This window comes from Numenius arquata, chromosome 2, assembly GCF_964106895.1.
Source record: "Numenius arquata chromosome 2, bNumArq3.hap1.1, whole genome shotgun sequence".
Lineage (NCBI taxonomy): Eukaryota > Metazoa > Chordata > Aves > Charadriiformes > Scolopacidae > Numenius > Numenius arquata.
Genome location: NC_133577.1, coordinates 59775769 through 59797991, shown reverse-complemented (window position 1 = coordinate 59797991; position 22223 = coordinate 59775769). Strand labels below are relative to the sequence as shown.

The 22223-nt window shown below is 42.2% G+C and overlaps 1 protein-coding gene across 3 annotated transcripts in view; it reads left to right on the top strand.

Annotated features, from left to right (window-relative positions):
- ITPR2 (inositol 1,4,5-trisphosphate receptor type 2) overlaps window positions 1–22223 on the top strand; it is a 298404-nt gene that overhangs the window by 240457 nt on the left and 35724 nt on the right. For all 3 annotated transcript variants that reach the window (XM_074165726.1, XM_074165736.1, XM_074165717.1), the window contains 8 exons: window positions 498–605; window positions 3813–4005; window positions 6794–6919; window positions 10871–11046; window positions 12375–12539; window positions 14675–14870; window positions 16910–17002; window positions 22031–22158. In XM_074165726.1, coding sequence (XP_074021827.1) covers window positions 498–605; window positions 3813–4005; window positions 6794–6919; window positions 10871–11046; window positions 12375–12539; window positions 14675–14870; window positions 16910–17002; window positions 22031–22158 — 1185 coding nt within the window. The remainder of the gene's footprint in view (window positions 1–497; window positions 606–3812; window positions 4006–6793; window positions 6920–10870; window positions 11047–12374; window positions 12540–14674; window positions 14871–16909; window positions 17003–22030; window positions 22159–22223) is intronic.

Genomic DNA, 22223 nt, shown 5'->3' with positions numbered 1-22223 from the left:
TGGCAATCCTGAAATACCAACCTGCAACATAGTGAAGAACAGTTTAGCCATTTGAAGTCGCGGAGAAGATTTAATTGTAAATGTAATGTAATGTACTTACCTAGTCAGAGGTAAGTACATTACGCATAATGGTAATTGTAAATGTACTTACCTAGGCAGAGGTAAGTACATTTTATGGATAAACTTAAGTGAAAAGAAGCATTCCGTCTAATTCTTTGGCATTTGTCAAGAGCCCTCCAGAAACCATCTAGGCTGCAGGCTAAGCTGCCTTACATAAATCTCAGTGGAAGACTTGCTGCTGACTTTTTAAGACTATATTATTTCTATTGTTCTCAAGTAATTACATTTTTGTTGTTATCTGTGGAAAGCCCCACTGGGCTGAGCATGTAAGTATATGGAGGTGGGGGGAAGGTGGATTTATGTTAGTTAAGTGGAGATGATAAAGCTGAAAACATAGCAGCAGGACATAAATCAGGTGTTTTTTTTTCTTTTTCTAGTTGGCTCGTCACAATAAAACGTTGCAACAGATGCTGAAGCCAGGGTCAGATCCAGATGAAGGAGATGAAGCCTTGAGGTACTATGCCAATCATACAGCACAGATAGAGGTAAAGAATTGCTTGCTAGAAGACTGAATATGAGACAAGTTTGCATCTTGTGCATGGTGTATCACCTCTTTTTAAACTTCTGAACGGTGAAGCTTATTCAAATGATGTAGATTATTTATGAAGAGAAGAAGGTTGAATAAATACACTTTTGGCTATGGGAGGAAAAGGAATGCACCTATATTAAGAGTGGCTCCAAATAATCATTTTACAGTAGCTTTCTTGTGTGGTACCAAACATGTTTTGTTAGAGGAATAATGACTGTAGATAGTACCTGTGTCATGAAGTCAAGAATAATCTCGTATGGCACATCACTCAAATAAATAATCATAAGTTACAAAGCCAGTGATGCTAACTGATTAAATTAAAGGTCTGGCTGCTGTACAAAGAGGTTTTGAAGCAGTGTAGACATTCGGTATGGCTTTTGTTTAAAAGACCAAGGCTCGGCGTGGTTCATCAGATCTGTTCTCTATTTTAAACTTTACCCCTGCCATGGACTGGATTTAGATGAAGATCCACAGAGGTATTTCGGTTCATAATGCTTATATCAGTTCCTGTGCTCTTACAGATTTTGTGGGATTGTAGGTATCGAGACAGGAGTTAGTATCCTAGTGTGTAGCGTCTCTAGTCCTTAGTGACTTTGTAAGGAGAAGAATTTCTGTGGTGCAAAGGCAGCTGTTGCGAGAGACTGCAGGAAGAAGAGGCATTTGGCTCTCTCTTGGAAGTACTGTATCAAGCCCAAAATGGGCCAAGTATGAAAACTGCACGGTATGGTTGCATACAGGCCCAGTCTGAATCTGAGCCAGTAATTTTACCTTCAGTGGGGTCCCAGGCTCCATCAACATTGGACTTGAGCTTGTGTGCATAGAGAGCAGTCTTGATGTGAGCGCCTCAGGTACCTATCGTCCTGGCTGCCACCAAGACAGGCCATGGCTGAGTCCTTCTCCGTTTCGCACCATCCTTTTGGCCTGATAACTTGTCACGTTATCCCACCTCAGGATAGATGGAAGCTCCATGGCTGAGATTGTCCAGAGGACAGCTCAGTGCTCCTCTTAACATATTTTAATATTTTGGGTGCTCCTGAGGTATCTCTTATCAATTATCAGCTGAGTTACCTGGGTAGGTTGTAAATTTAGGCATTGAACAAGCACTGTGGTCTGCTTTTGGCAAATAGCTTCTTCCTGGTGCAGTTTCTGAAATCTCCTAAAACCTCACGGCTGCAAAGCCTGTTCCTCAAGCAGATATGGAGGCCTCTATTCTTAGGGAGAATAGGCTGTTTTAAATGTCATTCCGCAGAGCAGCACATATAGCTTCATGTAGCTCTTCATTTTAGTCCCTGACAGAATTGAAGATGTGCTCTCAGCTTCCGTCACTCGCCCTACCAGGTTAGCTGCTAGTCACATAGCCCTGTTGCACAGCTGCTGGCCTGAGACACAACTATTTACTTTAGGACACTTCAAAATTGGCTGTTCAGTTTTCTCATAAAGCACATGCCAATGGGCAGACGTGAGCACAATTATTTTTCATCTCCAGTGCAAATGTGCTTGACTACGTTACTCTTAATAATGACTTAAGACAGATGTGTTTTTGGTATGTTCACATAATAAATATGAATTAACAGAAAGAAGGGAAGGTTCTTTAATGCAGAATTGTGACTGGAAAAGAGTAACTCAACCCAGCATTCCTGCTGTATCAAATGGACGTTTGCTAGTCTTTCTTTGAAAGCAGTTCTAAACCTGTTTGTTGTTTGGCATTTCAGCTATAGCTCTCCTATATGAGGGTATCTCGTTTGTTTGATTTGAAAGTCAAATAGTGGGGTTTTTTTCACTGGTGGCTGTACAGAGACACGGGTCCAAGAGTCAAGATGAGTTTCCTACCCATTTCTGTATCTGTAGTAATGCAGAGTCCATGATCAGAATGGGGAAGCAACTTTGATGACAGTGCGGTGAGATGCAATAAAATCTAACTCGCTCAGCGATAACTTGGTAGGCCCTGAAATATAAATAATGCAAAACCTGGGGTTTTGCCAAGCAGGAAAATAAAGACGGAAAAGATATTGGTGCTATCGGAGTAACAAGGTGCTGTTTTAGCATGTTCACCCTCACAATTTACCTCACTGTAGAAATATCAGAGCAGCCCTTAAGGAGAAGGACTTGGGGGTGTTGGTGGATGAGAAGCTCAACATGAGCCGGCAATGTGCACTGGCAGCCCAGAAAGCCAACCACAGCCTGGGCTGCATCAAGAGAAGTGTGGCCAGCAGGTCACGGGAGGTGATTCTATCCCTCTACTCTGCGCTCATGAGACCCCACCTGGAGTACTGTGTCCAGCTCTGGAGTCCTCAGCACAGGAAGGACATGGACCTGTTGGAAGGGGTCCATCGGAGGGCCACGAAGATGATCAGAGGGATGGAGCACCTCCCCTATGGAGACAGGCTGAGAGAGCTGGGGTTGTTCAGCCTGGAGAAGAGAAGGCTCCGGGGAGCCTTCCAGTACCTAAACAGGACCTTCTAGTACCTAAAGAGGGACTATAGGAGAGATGGGGAGGGACTCTTTATCAGGAAGTGTAGTGACAGGACAAGGGGTAATGGTTTTAAATTGGAAGAGGGGAGATTTATATCAGATATTAGGAGGAAATTCTTTGCTGTGAGGGTGGTGAAGCACTGGAACAGGTTGCCCAGGGAAGTTGTGGCTGCCCCATCCCTGGAATTGTTTAAGGCCAGGCTGGATGGGGCTTTGAGCAACCTGCTCTAGTGGAGGTGTCCCTGCCCATGGCAGGGGGGTTGGAACTCCATGATCTTTAAGGTCCCTTCCAACCTAAACCATTCTATGATTCTAAATAGACTCAAGGTGAGAAAAGAATTTTGTAATCAGAGCAGAAAGCCCCTGAACTTCTGCACTGTTTACTGGAAAATATTGATTTCAATTTATTGCAAAATTCAAGCATTCTGAATTAGAACATTTTTTATATTTGGGGGAAATTTGGACCTAGGTTTTGCTTGAGACATATCTTTGCCACCTTATTTTCAGGCAGACTTTTGAAGACAGAAAAGCAGTTTTACTTTGTTTTAGGATTTATTTGTTCAACTTCATTGTAATGTTCAAATAATTTATGCATTAATTTATAAATAAAAGTGGAGCTGTGAACAAGAACAGTATGAAAAAATGGTTGGAAAGTCACTGATCCTGAAAAAAATGTGTATTTTATTTATAGATTGTTCGCCACGATAGAACAATGGAACAGATCGTCTTCCCTGTCCCCAATATTTGTGAATTCCTCACTCGGGAATCCAAAAGTCGGGTATTCAATACAACAGAGAGAGATGAACAAGGGAGCAAAGTCAATGACTTTTTCCAACAGACAGAGGATCTGTACAACGAGATGAAATGGCAAAAGAAAATTAGGAGTAAGTATTGCAATTTCAAAAAATAGTAAAAACCTGCTTTTAAGCCTCCAAATACTTTCATTTTAATAATACGCTTTTCTCAGCTCACTCTGATACTGCAACAGGCAAAACTGTTCAGGGCTTGAGAGCATAGGTCAGCTGAGACACTTGCATGCTACCATAAAAGAGGCATAATATGGAGCAGCTAGTAATATAAGTAATGTGTTCAAGACGATGTTTTGTACTCTAAAAGTTAAATTGAGGGATGGATGAATTGGATGTAGTTCTACTAAACTCAATAGAGTTGCACCTAATTAAGCCAAGGCCCCTAATATTTAACAAAAACATGTGTAGCTGCATATTTGAGGTTTGCAGATTCCTAAAAGACCATTAAAAAACTTGTAAATGTCAGTCACTTATAAACATCTCTCACCAGAACATCAGCTGCTTTAAATCTGTCCACCTCCCATGGAGTCGGTTCCCCTCTGCCAGTTCACACCAGCCTTGCTTGACTAGGCTGCAGTATGTCCCAGTCTGTAAGCCTCTACTAGGCTACGTCCCACGGTAGTGGGAGAGGCATATGTACCACCTGAAGCTGCTTGCAGCTTGCAGATCTGACAGGCACAGTCAAGATTGTGGGGGAGAGATCAAAGCAGGGACCTGAAGAGGGGGTGCATTGAAGCCGAGCCAGGTACCCCGAGTTTCTTGTTTAGTTCACTGGTGGGCATTACAGCCACTGGTCCTCGCTGGGAACGGGGCTACTGCCGCTCCCGATGTCCCGTTGATGGGAAGCTCCTGCCAGGTCAGCCACTGTCAACTCTGCCATTTGCTTTTGGAGCAGAGAATCGAGACTGCAAACTAATTAAGCATCTACAGTATTCTTGAGGGATAAGGAAGAAAGTTATATTTTTTATATATACGTAAATTCATGGGAGTGATCACTTCAGTCATTGCTAAAATGCAGATGCTGCTGGGGTGGCAGACATCAGCTGTTTAACAGCTCCCAGCAGCGTTACGCAGTTGATCAGGAGGGAAGCGAAAAACAGGATCTGTGGTCAGAGCAGCAGGGAGTTTGGATAGTCAAAGCCATATGGTTTAATGTAGCATCCTTAATCTGATGGAAACGTGAATGTTGGTTGCAGTTTTTATAAATGTCAATTCCCAGGCTATAATTTTCGGAGGCAGCACTAAGTTTTCAGTGTGAATCCTGTCGGCCCAGGGTCACTTCCCTTGGTGGTGCTGTGAGAACCTATCAGTACTGACAAACTGACCAGAAGTCGAAAAATAAATTATTCTAGAATAACTCCCTATCTGCACAGTCTATTTGGTAATAAAAGTCACTATATTGTAGAAAAATTACTCTAGTAACAAAATCATATCTGTGGTTTTTGCTTAAGAAACACAAATAAAAGAGCCCAGCCTTACACTTACGTAGACCAGACCTGCCTAATGCTATAAGCAAAGAAAATTGGTTTATTTTTATTCAGAACAGAAATTTCTCAATTCCTTTCATCAGTGGAATTGCCCACAAGTTTCCATGTGGGTTTTTTTATTTGAAAAGATAATACACGTTGAGGCTTGGTTCATTCTTTAGCCAAGCGCCTGTTAGCGTGCAGTCTGCAGTGCTTAAATTGACACATGTGATTTGCAATGGCTCCAAATGCTTAAATCTCAGGAGCCAACAGCATTAGGTTATCACAATGAAATCTGAATATTTACCTAATCACAATTAAGTTCTATTTAGACTAAAGCCTGAGACAATCATACGCAGTCAAAGGAGTCTACTGTTTATAAAAAGTTAGCTGGGTGCAGGCAAGTCAAGAATATGTTCTGCGTAATTGCAGGAGGCTCTCAGCACTTTAAAATCTAACTAATAGGAATACATTGTCTTCAAATAAACGTCTCTGGCTAGAAATTTCTTCACACCATTGAACATAGAATCTTGTTTTAAATGTTCATTTAAATGTATTGTGCAGTCACATATGCGAAGTGCTTGCCTGGGTCTTGGTACCCTCTGTTCCTAGCCATTTTGCGGAATCGTTTATGTGACTCTGGATATGAAATCTTAACCCTGTTTTTCCCTATTTCCCGTTTTAGTCTTTTCTAACTAGGTTATAGGTTCTTTGGGATATAGACTATTTCTGTGTATTTGTATAGCACTTCACATATGGAGATACTGGCTTCATTTGAGTCCTTTTAAGCATGAGTACAGAGCTGTTTGTCAGCAAGTAACCTCGGACATCTGAGGATCATGCAGGAAGTCGTCAGCTTTCATAGAATCAAATCTCAGTCAGACCAAATTTTACCTGTTCCCCAAAGTAGAATGACATGTATTTAGTTTGACAGAGGTGGGGAAAATACTGCCATTCTGCAACCTTACTGATTCTGTTGTTCTTTGAATAGTATCTCCAGTGTGCTTGGTCCAGATGGGTCATCTGGATGACTCATTCTGGGTCTTCTGGTTGACTGGCATGCAGAGTGCTAAAATCTGTTTGCTTGATTTTTTTATCTCCATGCACAGAGGCTACATCTTCAGAGGCAGAAGAAGATGCCTTCGCAAAAGATCCAGTTCTAAAATCTTAGCAGAGGCAAAACTCTGATATATAATAAACTGTATTGGGATCTTCGGATTAAAAGCTGTGCTTGAAACTCTGTTTTATGACAAACATACATTTAATATTTGTCTATTTTAGTTAAAGATCTGCATATTTTCTTCATTAATTTGTATTTTTTAATTCCATTGAGGCCATTGCTGATAAGTTCCTGCCTGCTTTCATTCCACTGATTGCTGTTTTTCTTCCCATTCTAGATAATCCACCCCTCTTTTGGTTCTCCAGACACATCTCTCTCTGGGGGAGCATTTCCTTCAACCTTGCTGTATTCATCAATTTAGCAGTTGCTCTCTTCTACCCCTTTGGAGATGATGGAGATGAAGGCAAGTGGAGTTTGGTTTTATTTTTCCTTTTAATTTTAGATGTTTTCATTTCTAAGGTAATGGTTATATAAAACTGCATCTTCAGGTGTGCTCATGTCTGCAGAAGCCATGTAGTAACCAGGTACCAGATGTTGTCTGAAATGTGGTAGTTGATCTTCTGTGTGTCACGTCCCATGCAATGTGAAGTAAAACAGACAGAACATAGCTGCTAAACAGAAGATTATCTAGATGACCTGAGCTTTTTTTTTTTTTTTTTTTTTCCTTTTCGTATTGCCATATTGCAGCATACTACTGCACACGCTCAGTTACAGCTTCTGAGTTAAGGAAGGATTCCTAGCAGCAGAGGGACAGAGATTCCTTAGAACTGACCATTCGGAATGACTTACAGGCTTAAAAACATATGGAATGATTTGAAAACTAGCTTGTTGGGTTTTGACTGGTTTGTTTGTTGGGTTAAAAGGACATCATTGTTGCAGAGGATAAATGCATTATATAAAAATGTGCTTCTAATCTATGATTCTGTCTCTGCTTCATCACAGGAAGTATAGCAAATAATAAGTTTAATTAAATAAATGCAGCAGACTAGTGGGAAGCCTCTTTGAATCCAAAACAAGGAGGACTAAATAGTTCAGGATACTGGTAATGGGAGTAGAACCATTCACCTCTGGGTCTTTGATTTGTGTCTAGTCAGTAATGTGACTGAAAGTCACCTCTGTCTGATGGCATGTGAGCTGGGCTGGTGGAAACAGTCCAGCTTCTAGTAGATACACATGCTTTTCACAAACAGCAGGGTTGGCACTAGCAAACATTCCTGTTGGCTGGCTGAACAGAAAAGCAGCAGATTAGAGTATATTGGCGTGAAGACCACGTTGCCCTTTCACCCTACAAGGTGGTCTCTGCAGGTCATGGCACAGGCGTCTCCACGGCCCTGTGAAGGAAAGCTTGCAGGGCTGTGCCGTGTAAAAAGGAAGCGTTTGTACTTAATGCTTTCCTGTTTGTAAACTTAACAGTCACTTGGAGTGCACACACATTAGAGCCCATGCAGGATGAGAGGAGGAAGAATCACAGAATCTTCTAGGTTGGAAGGGACCTTCAAGATCATCTTGTCCAACCATCAACCTAACTGACAAAAACAAACACCCACAAAACAACAAAACGCAACACCATCACTAAACCATGTCTCCCAGCACACGCCAACCTGTCTTTTGAACACTTCCAGGGATGGTGCCTCAACCACCTCCCTGGGCAGCCCATTCCAATGTCTGATAATCCTTTCAGTGAAAAAATTCTTCCTAATATCCAGCCTGAACCTCCCCTGGCGCAACTTGAGGCCGTTTCCTCTAGTCCTGTCGCCCGTGACTTGGGAGAAGAGACCGACCCCCCCCGCTACACCCTCCTTTCAGGGAGTTGTAGAGAGTGAGAAGGTCTCCCCTCAGCCTCCTTTTCTCCAGGCTGAATAACCCTAGTTCCCTCAGCCTCTCCTCATAAGACTTGTGCTCCAGACCCCTCACCAGCCTTGTTGCTCTTCTCTGGACCCGCTCCAGCACCTCGATGTCTTTTTTGTGGTAGGGGGCCCAAAACTGGACACAGTACTCGAGGTGGGGCCTCACCAGTGCCCAGTACAGGGGGAAATAAGGGAGAAATAAGGAGTTAAACCTTTTAAGCTACTAAATTTTAGCTAACCTATACTAATCACCTAGGGAGGTGATTGTCCCCCTGTACTCAGCACTGGTGAGGCCACACCTCGAGTATTGTGTCCAGTTTTGGGCACCTCAATCCAAGAGAGATATCGAGGTGCTGGAGCGGGTGCAGAGGAGGGCAACGAAGCTGGTGAAGGGCCTGGAAAACAAATCCTATGAAGAGCGGTTGAAGGAGCTGGGACTGTTTAGTATGAGGAAGAGGAGGCTGAGGGGAGACCTCATCACTCTCTACAACTACTTGAAAGGACACTGTAGAGAGGTTGGTGCTGGTCTCTTCTCACAGGTAATTAATGACAGAACGAGAGGGAATGGCTTCAAGCTCCAACAGGGTAGGTTTAGACTGAACATTAGGAAAGAATTTTTCACAGAAAGAGTGGTCGGGCATTGGAACAGGCTGCCCAGGGAGGTGGTTGAGTCACCATCCCTGGATGTGTTTAAGAGCCGTTTAGATGTGGTGTTGGGGGACATGGTGTAGGGAAAAACTTTGTAGAGTAGGGTAGATGGTTGGACTCGATGATCCCAAGGGTCTTTTCCAACCTGAATGATTCTATGATTCTATACTTGCAGAAATCTTCTGGTCTGCAATCAGTAGGTATTAATACTTATTTTGAAGTGCAGATTCATATATTATTAGTTTAAGTGGCCCCAGTAATCCAGTGATTTCAGTGATCGAGCATTTCAGGATTCCAGTTCCTATTGTTTGTAAAAGCAAAAGTGGTTCCTGAGCAATAAACAATAGGTGTGGGCAAATAGGATTAGCAGGTCATGGGGCAGCCACCTCACTTCCAGCTTCCCCCTCCACCAAAGCTTGATCTCACAGCTGGAGATTGTCTCCCGTTTTTCCCCTTTACCTTGTGTAAATGCCCCCGTACTCGGATGTCTGAGGTGCCTGGGCTGATCTAATCATCCCAAGAATGTTGCGTATCGGTAGATTTCTGCAGTTCTTACATCATACGACTCCTTTCCTCTGGCGTGCATGTCTGTACACGTTACCAGTGGGGGTCCTGCAACGTGAAGTAGTTTGACCTGCACTAAGGAAAAAGGAAAAATGATTTGTTCAAAAAAACACCGCATGCTTTGGCCTCACCTTTCAGATCCACTAGTTATTTTTTAGGATCCATTAAAAGTTTCCAAATCTTGCTGCTGAAGAAACTGACAGAGCTGACCTTGAACCTCCTGCCAAGGATATAAACACTCCTGAACTTTGGAATAGTTCGGATGCCATCTGAATGTTGAGACGAGGCTAGGGCCCCCACCTCATTGTTTTCTAATCCCACCGATGCTGCTCAGCTGTGTATCTGTTGCCAAGGAGCGTGATTTCTATTGTGAGTCTAGCTAAATTTTCTATTCCCTTCTCCCCCATCACTGACCTCTCAGTTCATCTGATAACAATAGAAGTCAGTGTACAAGTGTGACAGTGCCCCGAGATCTGAATGTGCTTTTTATATCACAGCAACGTGGTGTGTTTCCAGGGCTTTAAGCAGAGGAGAGAGGGAAAATAGGGGCATTGCTCAAAACTCGGGAAGAGCCTGGAGCCGGCATCTCGCAGAGCGGCAGAGAGACTGACACCGAAGGCAGCGAGTGGCTCGCATGCCTGCGGGAGCTCAGCGGGACCTGGGACCCACTGCCACCCCAGGAGCAAGGCACAGCTATTCAGCTGCTCTCGGCAACGCAGATGCTGCCTGTTCCTGCCTAAGTCCGCGTGGCTGCCTCCCGCTGCGGCAAGTGCCTTGCTCCCGTGCAGAGGCGGAGGCTCCTGCTGAACACCCGCAGCCGTTCGGAAGAAAGCTGCTTTTCTAAAACCGCATCGGTGCCTGTTGGGGATTGAAACGTGACGCTGCAGTGCGGTGCCACTTGCTGCGCCACCCCGAGGACTGGCTATTTCTGTAGTTGAGCAATCATGGAATTAGACTGGAGGAGCCCTAATGATCCCTGCAGAAGGGAACTGGGAGCTGATTAGTAGCTTGCTCGAGGAGAAGGGTAAATTACTTCATGTCTGAGCGCTCCTCAGATTTTAATGGAAATTTCATTAGCTGCTCTTCTTATTATTACCTGTGCAAAAATCAACAATACTATGACAATAATAGTTCTTGCTGCAATTAGGGCAGGTTGTGGTCAGCAGTTGTGATGCGGGAATCACGCTTTTTGTTAGCTATATTGGCAAAGGAGTTGATCTTTTGGATCTGTTTCTTGGTGAAAAATGGACTCCCCAAAGATGCCTTTCTCAAATCTTCCTTTCTCCTCTATACAGGCACGCTCTCTCCGTTGTTTTCACTCCTCCTTTGGATAGCAGTGGCGTTTTGTACAGCAATGCTGTTTTTCATCTCCAAGCCTGTTGGTATTCGACCCTTTTTGGTGTCTGTCATTCTCAGGTCTATATATACTATAGGGCTCGGTCCTACCTTGATACTTCTTGGTGCTGCTAATGTAAGTACTGTAAATAGCAAGCAGAATTTCCCTTTCAGCAGAAGCAGAGATATTAAGCATCTCCTATTAAAAAAGCCCTTGATTAGAGCTGTGCGAAGAACTTCTTTTTCTGGTTCACTGGTTAAGTCAAAAAAATAAATCATTTTCACTCATCCTGAAACAGCAGCATCAGCAAAGTGGGAAGCTAAGAAAAAAAGCTGTTTTGGTTTTGTGCATATGCAAATACTTTAAAAATAAAAACATTATGAAATTTAAAGAAACATTGCCAATTAAGAGGAATCAAATTTACAGTTTCTCATGTTAAAAGAATAATTTTCTCTACCAATACGCTCAGCAAAATTGACACAAATCCACTTGTCAGGTGAAATCTATATTTTTGAGAAGAAAAATGTTTTCAAAATTAAAAATTCTCTCAGCCCTTTTCCAGATTTCTTAACTTACATCTATGTTTGCATGTTTATTGAGCTTGGTAAGATATACAGTCATGTTTATAAGTCGTCTGTGTAGATTTCTCTCCGATTGCTACACTCTAATTCACTTTAGCACCAGGCAGCAAAGTATCGGGCTATTTGCCACCAGTTCTGTGAGAATTTCACAGACTTAAAGCTACCCGGTCAAAGGTAAAGGCAATTAAGCTGTGCTTCCCTATGTCAAATTTGTGAAAGAAAAAAAAAATATATTGAGTCCTCGTTGCTTGTCCTGGCCTACCAAACTGATGAGGTTAGCCCCTTTTGCATTTACTTCTGCCCTGCTTTCGCACGCAGGCAAAGCTCAGGAGCAATGGAGAATCTGGTAGTGTTGCTTAAACGCTCTATTTCAAAAATGCCCCCAGTATTATTTTTATTTTTTTATTTAGGGATTTTAAATTGAGAAATATGATCTGAAGGAAATGGTAGAGCTCACACACCCCCCGCACACTTTCTGTTATGTTACTGTTGTTCTCCTCACAGTAGCATGCCTAGCTGCTCTTATATAGTCTCGGGTCTAAACTCAAAATTATTAGGAATCCATTCCCAGTTGTTTTTTTAATGCCTTATGACATTAATCCCTACTCACTAATTATGCCTACTCACTGTTATAGAAATAAATCACGATGTAATGAGGCGTAGTGCGGTGTTAGAGGGGTGATGTACTTCCACTTACTCTCATGGGCTCTCTTCCCAGTGTGACTGTGGAGTTCAGCTTCTCTCATCTGACTCCAGGTATCTAAAAGTTGATCATTTAGTCAAAGTAACCTAGTTAGACTTTCTGCATGCTGCAACAATGCAAACAATAAATAACAACATTTTTTGGATGGAATAAACCTAGCCTTTGTTTTACCCCCACAGCTTTGTAACAAAATAGTGTTTCTGGTGAGCTTTGTTGGGAACCGTGGAACTTTCACCCGTGGCTACAGAGCAGTCATCATGGACATGGCTTTTCTCTATCACGTAGCATATGTCCTGGTCTGCATGCTGGGCCTCTGCGTGCATGAATTCTTCTATAGTTTCCTGGTAAGTATGTACTTCTGTGGAGGGGAAAGCTTTGCAAAAATAGAAAATACCGTTACCCGTGCAGCTGTCTTCAATTTCTTCCTGACAATCAAGCCAAATCATGTGTATTTTTAGCATGCTGTTGTGTTACTGCCCCTTAGGAGCTGCTGTTTTCATTAGAACCTGTTTCTGTTAGGACTTATTTTATCTGTTTTAGAATTGAAAGTTTGCTCATTTCTTTTCAGACAATCATCACATAGCCTACTCCTTTCTCCCACATTTCCCCAGCATACATATGTTCTGTGTACATTGTTCCTGTATCTCTGGGACAGGAGTTGTCCACTGGTATGTGTGTCATATTTATACCAAAGGATCCCATTCCTCAGTTCATCTTGCAGCCCTAATAAAAATAAATAAATATATATTACTTGGGAAATAGGGACGGCATGCCTCTGGTGTAGCAGGAAGATTCATTACTTTAAATGTGTCCTACTTTCATTTTCTTTTGTTGCCATTATCCAGATGGAATGCCTTTTTATAATATGATACAGGTGCAATGAAAATGAATCATACAAAATTATGCTAAACTCAGCTAACTGCTCCCTTCGTGCTGAATAGCAGTAAAAGGTGTTTCACTGCTCTTGTTTTCTAATCCTTTTGCTTTATACCGGAGCATGTGAAACTTGTAGGGAGACTGACTAAATTGTGGTCATTTACATGGATTCACTTTCCTGTTGTATTTGTCTCAGCTTCCTGAAGAGTGGTGAGCTCCCAGCATTTCACAGAGGTGTGTTAAGCACACGAAACTTTTCAGGAGTTCAGTCCTTACTCCAGTAGAGCTCCTGTTGAAGGCAGGTTTTCCGGATCTTGACATTTAAGCCAGCTTCAAAGTCTGGGTGGTTTTCAAATGAGCCAAGATTTTGTGACTGTAGCTGCAGGACACTTTTCAAATGAATGTTACTTGCCTGCTTAAAAAAGGCCCAGCAAATTATCTGTTATTCCTTTAACGAATAAGGTGATGTCTACCTTAAAATACTTTCCGAAATGCGAAGTATGTTCAGAAACGTTTCATGTATTTATTTCTTTCAGTGACTGCTATTGACAAATGTCCATGATTCATGGCTGTTATAATTGTCCATGTTCCAAACTTACTTCCAGTTGTTCGCTTTGCAGTGGAAATATTTTAAACTCTTAATATTTTTTCCTCATTTTAAACTTTGTCCTATACAGAATGAATGATAACTGTCTTTCCTCTTCCTTCCTTTGTTATTAGTCATTTCACAAGGCTGTGGATTTCAGATCTTGTGGATTGTGACTGGTACCTTCTTCTGTAGACTATTCTGATAAATCATAGTGTGTCACTTTGTATCTATAATCTGTGAGTTTTGAAGAGGAAATACATACATTATAGATAAGGTCCAAAGCGCTACAGAACATCAATAGAACTGCAAGAGAAAAAAAGCTATAGTTTCTTGAAAAACTCTTAGCACATATCATTGCTATTTTAGGTCTTTGACATTTAAAGCAGTATTGTCTTAATGTATGCTTTTCTTTAAAGTTAAATACCAGGAAAGCATGTAGTGCAGGGTAAAAAAGTATAGCGGTTTTTACTTTTATACAAACAGTGCAATGAAATTAACTTTGTCCTAAAAAGAGATGGCCCCGATCCTTGTACATGTGAGTGACTTTTCAGTGATGCTATGAGCTCAAAGAGGCAGTTTACAGATATGTAATTACTTGCATATGAGCGCATTTTTGAGTTGCAGCCCATGCGTGTTTATCAGATGGGAAATAACATGAAAAATTAATTTGTAGAGATAGATGCACAGTGTGGAGACACTGTTTTTTAATTTTAATTTAGGCTAATTTTGAACATGGGTGAACAATGGACCTTGTCTGAATCAGGCTCATATATAATGTCTTCTTTGTAGCTTTGTATTTTGTTATAATATCTCTTAAAATTTAAGTTCTGTGCTAAATTCTTCCTAGAAGCATGCCCAGCTTCCACTGAAATTGCTGTGAATTATGTGTTTATGAAGCTGCGAATTTAGAACGTGGCTAGATGTATGTTTCAGTAGTTCAGATTGTTTTCCTGTGTAGCATCTATATATTGCCTCATTTGTATTCATTTTTCCTCTACTCTGTGCTTTTCCCAGCTGTTTGATCTGGTGTACAGAGAGGAGACATTGCTAAATGTGATAAAAAGTGTTACCCGGAATGGTCGTTCCATTATCCTCACTGCAGTGCTAGCACTCATCCTAGTTTACCTCTTTTCCATCATTGGGTTCCTCTTCTTGAAAGATGACTTTATCATGGAGGTCGACAGGTTGAAAATCAGGACCCCTGTTGCAGGTATTGGTTTTTATATTAAAATTTGTTTCCGACATACACCTTTCCCATCTGCCTAACCTAACTTTCATCTAAGGAAATAAAATTTTTTTATTTGTATCTGTGGAAGCAGAACTAACTCCATATACCTTAGGACTCAATTACTCTCTGGCTAAAATTTAACGTGTTATAGGGTTGTTTTAGATTAGGCTTATCTGTTGAAATTCTAAAATCTAACGCTCACATTCAATTTATTCTGTTTTCTTTGCAAATTCGTGCTAATATAAAAAAAAATTTTCCACATTTCCTAAGTATTTGGTAAGAGCAACTCCCAAGTGAATTCTCTCAGTTCTCATCCCACCCTAAAAGTAGCTCATAGTATTTTCTGTGTAACTGCATGAGGCATGTAATCTTAATGTGTTCGGTAGATGTATTAATTTGATTACTTTTTAAGCTTCATCCAGCAGAAATTTATTACAGAATCCACACTTCTGATAGGAGATTTCCTGGAGCACCTTTTAATTCAGTGTGTATTTTATGAACATCACTGTTAGCGTATAATCCTGGCTTTAGTAAAATCATTGGGAGGTTTATAACCACTTTTAAAAAGGTCAGGATTTCAGCTTTCTGAAATGAGGGATTTTACCGATATGGATAGAGAGTTACGAACTTGCTCTGGTAGAAAAAAGCCAGGCCTGGTCTGTGGAGACCGTTGTAATACGCTGCCAACCAGCCTGCTGGGAGCATGGGCAGAGAAGGAACTGTCTGCATAGAAATACCTGGGAATAGCTTGTGATTAATTTAACGGAGTACAACGCATGGAGTCCACCCTGGACTGTGTACACTCAGCGTTTGCCACATTTTTCCTAGATTTGTTGTTTCAGGATCTAAAGCACACAAACAAGGAAAAGGTCATTCAGAACTTGCGGGCATATAGTACCCATGTAGCTGTTTCGGTACCATATGATAAAAAAAGAACCTGACCGATTTCTTTAACATACCTTGGTTTTCTTTGCCACTGATCATTTTAAAAGGGCTAGGTTGGCTTATATTTGACTTACCATTCGTTTTGGGGACAGAAGTTATGATGTGAAGTTTGACTTTGAAAGGTAATTGTGACCATCTTGGAAGAATGGCTGCGAGGCTACACTCAGACTGGTCTGGTCCAGTGCACTAGTTCCTGTGTGTTCGTGTTTCTTCTGTTGAGTTCTTGGCAGATTTTTGTCACGTGGGTATATTCTTGCTGGCTTTATACATTGCCATTCCTGATTGAAAACTCATCAAGAAAATATGCAGATGACATACTGATGGAACATTATGGATTGCAAGACAAGGGCTTTAAATTTTTTCTTTATAAAGTAGCACAAAGAGAAAGTCAGAGTGGTGTTTTCTGTTGCACAGATTATCTTAGGCTGTTACTTTGGTTGTATGATTTTGCCTTCATTTTTTTCTCCTTGAACCTTTTTGTATCTCTGATTTGAAATGCAGAAAATTGTTGAAGATGCACAAGATAAAATTGGTTTGATAAAATCAAGCTGATGTACACATTTACCCACTTTGGGAATGTTAAATTAGTGTTTTACACAAACCCATACATATTTACAAATGAGTACCAAACTATGTTATAATCCTTGAAGACTCTTAAATATTCTACATTCAGGATAACTGAACATCAGCTTGGTGTCCTTCTTGTCAGCTGTTGTGAATAATTTATCTAATGGTTTTAAAACTGTCATTATTTTCATACCTGACAGTTGTTTCTTGCTTTGAATATATTTTGCTCTAACCAGAAGTAGCAGCATTTGATGTGGATTCATTAATTTCAGGAGATGAAATGGGAATAGCTGTGATATACAGTAAGTATAAAACTGGGTTTTTGTTCCTTGTGATTGCTTTGAGCTGTTGAGGCAGACTGTTTGAGGAAGGAGGAATCGGTGGTACAATTTGTTCTGCTTTTTCTTCTCAACTTTTCAACTCAGTGATTCGTTTCTAGAAAACAATGATTTAAAACTTAGCATCAATGTAATATCTGTCTTTTTGTCAATATTCTGCTTTTTCCATAGATATTGGTGCAGTCCCCACTACAACACTCACATCAATGATGGGAGCCTGTGCAAAAGAGAACTGTTCCACAAGCATCCCAATTGTTAACCCAGGTTAGTATAAAAAGTTCCCCCAAACTGATGATCAATTAGAACTGAGGGATTTGTGTGTTATTATTGCGGAGACTTTTGCTACTGTGAGAAGTGATGATCGATGTCATAAGTCAGAAGTGCAAGGCTTCAGCAAGGCTTCAAGCTTAGTTTGCAACTTGCCTTTAATGTGAGTGCTTCCCACACCTGATTTCCAATTGCAGTGACATTAATTTTGTTATTAAAAGAGCTTGCTGAATCATTATCCTTGAACATACAGGTTGCTTCCTTACAACTGACTTTGCTGGGAGAAAAAGCTTGCTGCTTATCTGCAGCATCCTCACCTGCACACACTGAGCCACTATTAGATCCATTTAGGGCCGCATAAGTTGATGTTAATGGCATAGCCTGTATCAGCAAGCTTTTGTGTATACTTTTTACATACATCTAAGCTAAGTTTGTAGCGTAGCCAGAAGACCTAAGAGCCCAGATCCAGGATCAAGTTACTGTGTCTTAATGAGTTACTGTGGCTCAGCTAAGCACAGGCAGCAGTCCGTCTGTGCATTCGTAGCTTGTGGCAAATGCAGGGAAATGCGGGCTGTTGCAAGCTTTTCTCGCAATAGATAAGTTGCGTTGTTTCGTGCTTGTGGCAAGTGAACAGTTCTGGTTCAGTAGATGAGTCTGGTCTGAGAAGATGCTGGTCTCTTCTCACGGGTAATTAATGACAGAACGAGAGGGAATGACTTCAAGCTCCAGCAGGGTAGGTTTAGACTGAACATTAGGAAAGAATTTTTCACAGAAAGAGTGGTCAGACACTGGAACAGGCTGCCCGGGGAGGTGGTTGAGTCACCATCCCTGGATGTGTTTAAGAGCCATTTAGATGTGGTGTTGGGGGATATGGTGTAGGGGAGAACTTTGTAGAGTAGGGTAGATGGTTGGACTCGATGATGCCAAGGGTCTCTTCCAACCTAGACGATTCTATGATTCTATGAGTCCACCTGGTTTTACTTCGATACCTGCATTAAGAAGCTGACCTATACGTCCAAAGGACCCTGTCAACTTTAAATACTCTCAGTTAAAATAAAAGGTCTGACCAGTGTGTTCTGCTGGGGCAGTTACCAGTTACCAGATATCGGGTCAGGAAGGAATTTTTCCTAGATCAAGCTGGCAGAGTGCTTTGCCCTCTTCTGTAGTTTGAGGCTACAAGGGTCACTTGGGAGTTTTGTTGGCCAAATGCACTGCTAGACAGAGACCTTTGATGGTGGTGCTACTCCATCTCTCCTACTCTCTTCCTGTGGCACAGTCCAGTTGTAGTTGGTCTTTCACTACGTATGTTAAGTTTGTTTTAGTGTGTTGTGGCCTCTACAGTGCGGGTGTTTGCACAGTGCATGGTCTATAGGCTTCAAATGCTTACTGCTACAGTTGCCTGTGGTTGCTGGGGGCTGAAACTGAGGACAGAAGTGGTTCCTTCCTATCCTGTGTTCCAGTATAATGCTGTTTCACATGCTTTGTTCTTCCACTATTAATTTTTGAGTTTTTAGGATCAAGGGTTTCAGGGAGAGGGCTATAAAAGTAGGCGGCTTCTCCCCAGATGGTGTGTAAACAGGCCTCATAAACAACATGGGAAGCTGTCTGACTAGATAGAGAAAACAGTCTAAGAACTATTGGCAAAGCTGCTGCATTCAAAGAGTAATCAATCAGTCAAAAGAAGTGCAGCTTTTGCCAAGCTCTTTAAGTGATAGAAATTTCACATTTCTTATTGTTTGGATACTGTTTCTTTAAAATTAAACAATAATGAAAAGAAGCTGTACAAAACATCTAAGTGCACTGTCACTTAATCTTGGAGAAGTGTAATTTATCTAATAACACTAAAAAACCAACATTCAGCAAGAACAGTTTTACTCATCTTAGTGAATCACCGCTCAAAAAGTACTGCTCTGCCTTCTGTCTTCTGCTGGGACACATCTCTCTTCTGGCAAAAGCGTGAACGTGATGGAATGCAAAGGCCTGAGATTTGGTGGGATTCACATTGTAGCAGCATGAAGAAGTACACAGCTGTCTGTAAGAAACATAAACTGTTATCAATAGCATTTCAGGTTCCAGAGTGGAGACATAAATACGTTGCTTTTTGGATCAGATCACTGCTAATCGTTTGTTCTGGTGAGACTGTGCTTCTACCTGGAGTTTCACTGGTTGAACGTGTGCTCAGTCGTTGCTCGTGTTGGTGTGGGAGTTAACTTGGGAGCCAGTCTGCTCTGCTCAAAGAGCATCCCTTGTCTGCAGCCTGCTTCCTCACTGCTGCATTGAGCTGTCAGCGTAAAAATGTTTTGTATCGTCTCCCTTGCAGTCTCCCACCCTTCACTCCGGTGGCGTTTCCATATCACTTAAGTCTTTGCCTGGCGAAGCGCTTAATGACTTACAGGAACTTCACATCCTACAGTACGTGGCTCTTTGTGCTTTGTAGCCCATAAAGACCCGTGCTAGAAAAGTGCACAGATACCTGTTTGTGAAAGGGGACATTTTCAAAGACTCATTCCACTCCCAGGTCTGGTACCCCTCTGTACAAGTTCAACTAGACCCAGGTGCTCTCTCATGCCTGTGCTTGCGTCGGACATCAGGCCCAGAAGCCAGGTAGCTGGGGGCCATCGGTTGAGGATCTTTGAAGCAAACCTTCCTATCATCCCACTTAGTGCCCTGTGATTAACATCGGGGGGGTTGTCCCAGTGCTTAACCTGCATTACCTTTGAATTAAACTTTATCAGAAGACAACCTACCTAATGCTGTCTAGCCACTAATGGGCCACTCACCAGGCTGGAACTAGTTGCAAATAAGACCCTCTGAACCTCAATTAGCGTCAACATTGGGACCTTAGCAACGTTTCGCTCCGCAGATCCGCTCCTTTTGGTAGTGTGGGCATGTCTGTGTCGACAGGGGCTGAGTCTGGGTTATGAGTGCTGCTGAGCACCAGGGCAAAGCAGCTGGGGCAGAACATGCGCCGTAGGGTTATCTGGCTCCCAGCTTGAAGGTAGCTCTTGTTGCTCCACACCTGGGAGTAGAATTAGGTGTCTGTACGCTCCCTACAGCCTACATTGCTGCACTGGAGGTTTCTGCCAACTTCAGGCTCTCTGCTGTCTGATTCTTTGACAAAGAGCAACCTGAGCTTGCTTTTCTGCGGTGTGGGATGCCGATTTTCTGTGTTGTAAGATGTGCTAGTCAGCTGAGGAGTGGTATCTTGTGTCTCTCCGAAGCATGGGCTTGCTCTGAATTTGCATCTTGGAATTTGCATCTCTCACAACATGGGGAGTTGTGAGTTAGGGTTTCTAGCAGATAACTCTCGCTGGTGTTGCGCCTTCCAGTTTGTAGCCCTGGTTTATCCTTGTCATTCACCAGAATCTGACCATCTGCTGCTTCCAGCACCTGACCCCGGTCCTGTGAACAGTGAAAACCTTGCTCTTGTATAAAGGTTTTAAATTTGTCTTGTGGATGGTCATCTTCTCAAGCACAGATATTAGCTCCAAAGAAATTGATGGAGTTATGTTAGGGAGGAAGAAATAAAGGCAGGGTACAAAAGCAGAATAGTTTAATTGGTATGACTAAGATCACAGTGCTAGTAAAAAATTTCTGGATGTGATAGAGAAAAGGTTTTATTGTTTCAATCCTTTCAGTTTCAATATTTAAGCATTTTTGTAAAAAATCTGAAGTTATTAGTGGTAGTAGTCTCTGCAATGACTGTAGTCTAACAGGAAAGTCTATCCTTATGTCTGCTTTTGCTTTCCTTCTTACTCAGAATTCCTTCATTCAGGAGTTCTTTCTCATTTAATTTGCTTGTGTAGCAAAAGCAGTGGTGGCAAAGGTCACAGATACCAGCTCCGTTCTGCAATACCAATTGTCATGCATACACCTCCATTCCGGAACCCGTGTTTTAAACCCAAATTGCTTTTCTGTAATGTGAGTGATTTCAGTCAATTCAGTTTATCAAAATCTGTCTCAGTGCCCCAGATGTGGTGGTTTGGGGCTGTTAAATGTGCTGTTTCAGTTAACTATCACAGCAGGATGTTGTTATTTATTAAACTGTGTTACAATAAGTGCATGAAGCAAACCGAGTGAGAATTGCTGCCTTCACTGCTTAAGCAAACGTATCCCTAAAGAGAAAGGAAGGCAGGAGAAATGACAGTCACAGTCCTGACCCTTCAGTGCAAGCCAGCAGGACGCGGGGAACGACTCAAGCAGGGTTCTTCAAAAGGATGCTGTTGCTGCAGCCACAGCGTGGGGGTGAGAGCGTGGTGGGAGGAATTCTGGCCGGGGCAGACGAAGTCCCCCCAGGGACTGGTGTTCCAGCCCAGCTCCTCTGCACGTTCAAATATCTCCTGCACAATAGTACCCTCTGTGGCTCAGCCAAAACCACGCAGCAGCTCTGCAGCAGAGATAAGAATAGAATCCAAGTTTTCAAGATGAGGTCAGGGAGAGTCTTTCATTTAATGTATATCAGACCTGCGCTTGAACATGTGTGCTGGTGGAAAGGCCGTGGACAGATTTACTCACATAAAAGCCGGTCCCCTCCTTAATGATTTGAAATGCTAACATGACTTGGCTTGTACATGAATAGGTAGAGAAATGATTTCACTGGAAGACAATCCTTTTACCAATGGGATTCTAATTCTGTGTTTATATTGCTCCTCCTCTATGTGTCAGCTGCACACTCAGGAGGCTCACTGGCAAAGCAGTCATACTGAAACCAGTGGGGGTACTTGCGAGGAAAAGGGGTACTCCCGTGAATAGAGATGGCAGCTCTGGGTCATTAACACAGTTACTGGTGGGAGAACTGCTTGGGATTTTCTCTGTCTCTCTGCTGGCTAAGCATGCCTGATGCGCCTAAGTACGTCACCAGCAGCGATCTGCAAATGGATAGGGATGATCAGGGAAATTCTAGCTAAAGAATATGAAAGGCAGATGTGTGTTGCAGTTGCTTTCTCTAACAGCGAATTGTGGCTTTGTCTGTTGAGTGATGGTTAGATTCTGTGATTCCTAAAGCTGCTGCTCTCCTGTTTGCAGGTGAAGAGGAGGAGGATGGAATAGAAAGGACCTGTGACACCCTGCTCATGTGCATTGTGACTGTATTAAACCAAGGCCTGCGAAATGGTGGTGGTGTGGGAGATGTGCTCAGGAAGCCTTCCAAAGATGTAAGTGTTTCGGCTGAGGAAATGCATGACTCCCTGTGCATCTCATGAATGCCAAAGTAAATTTT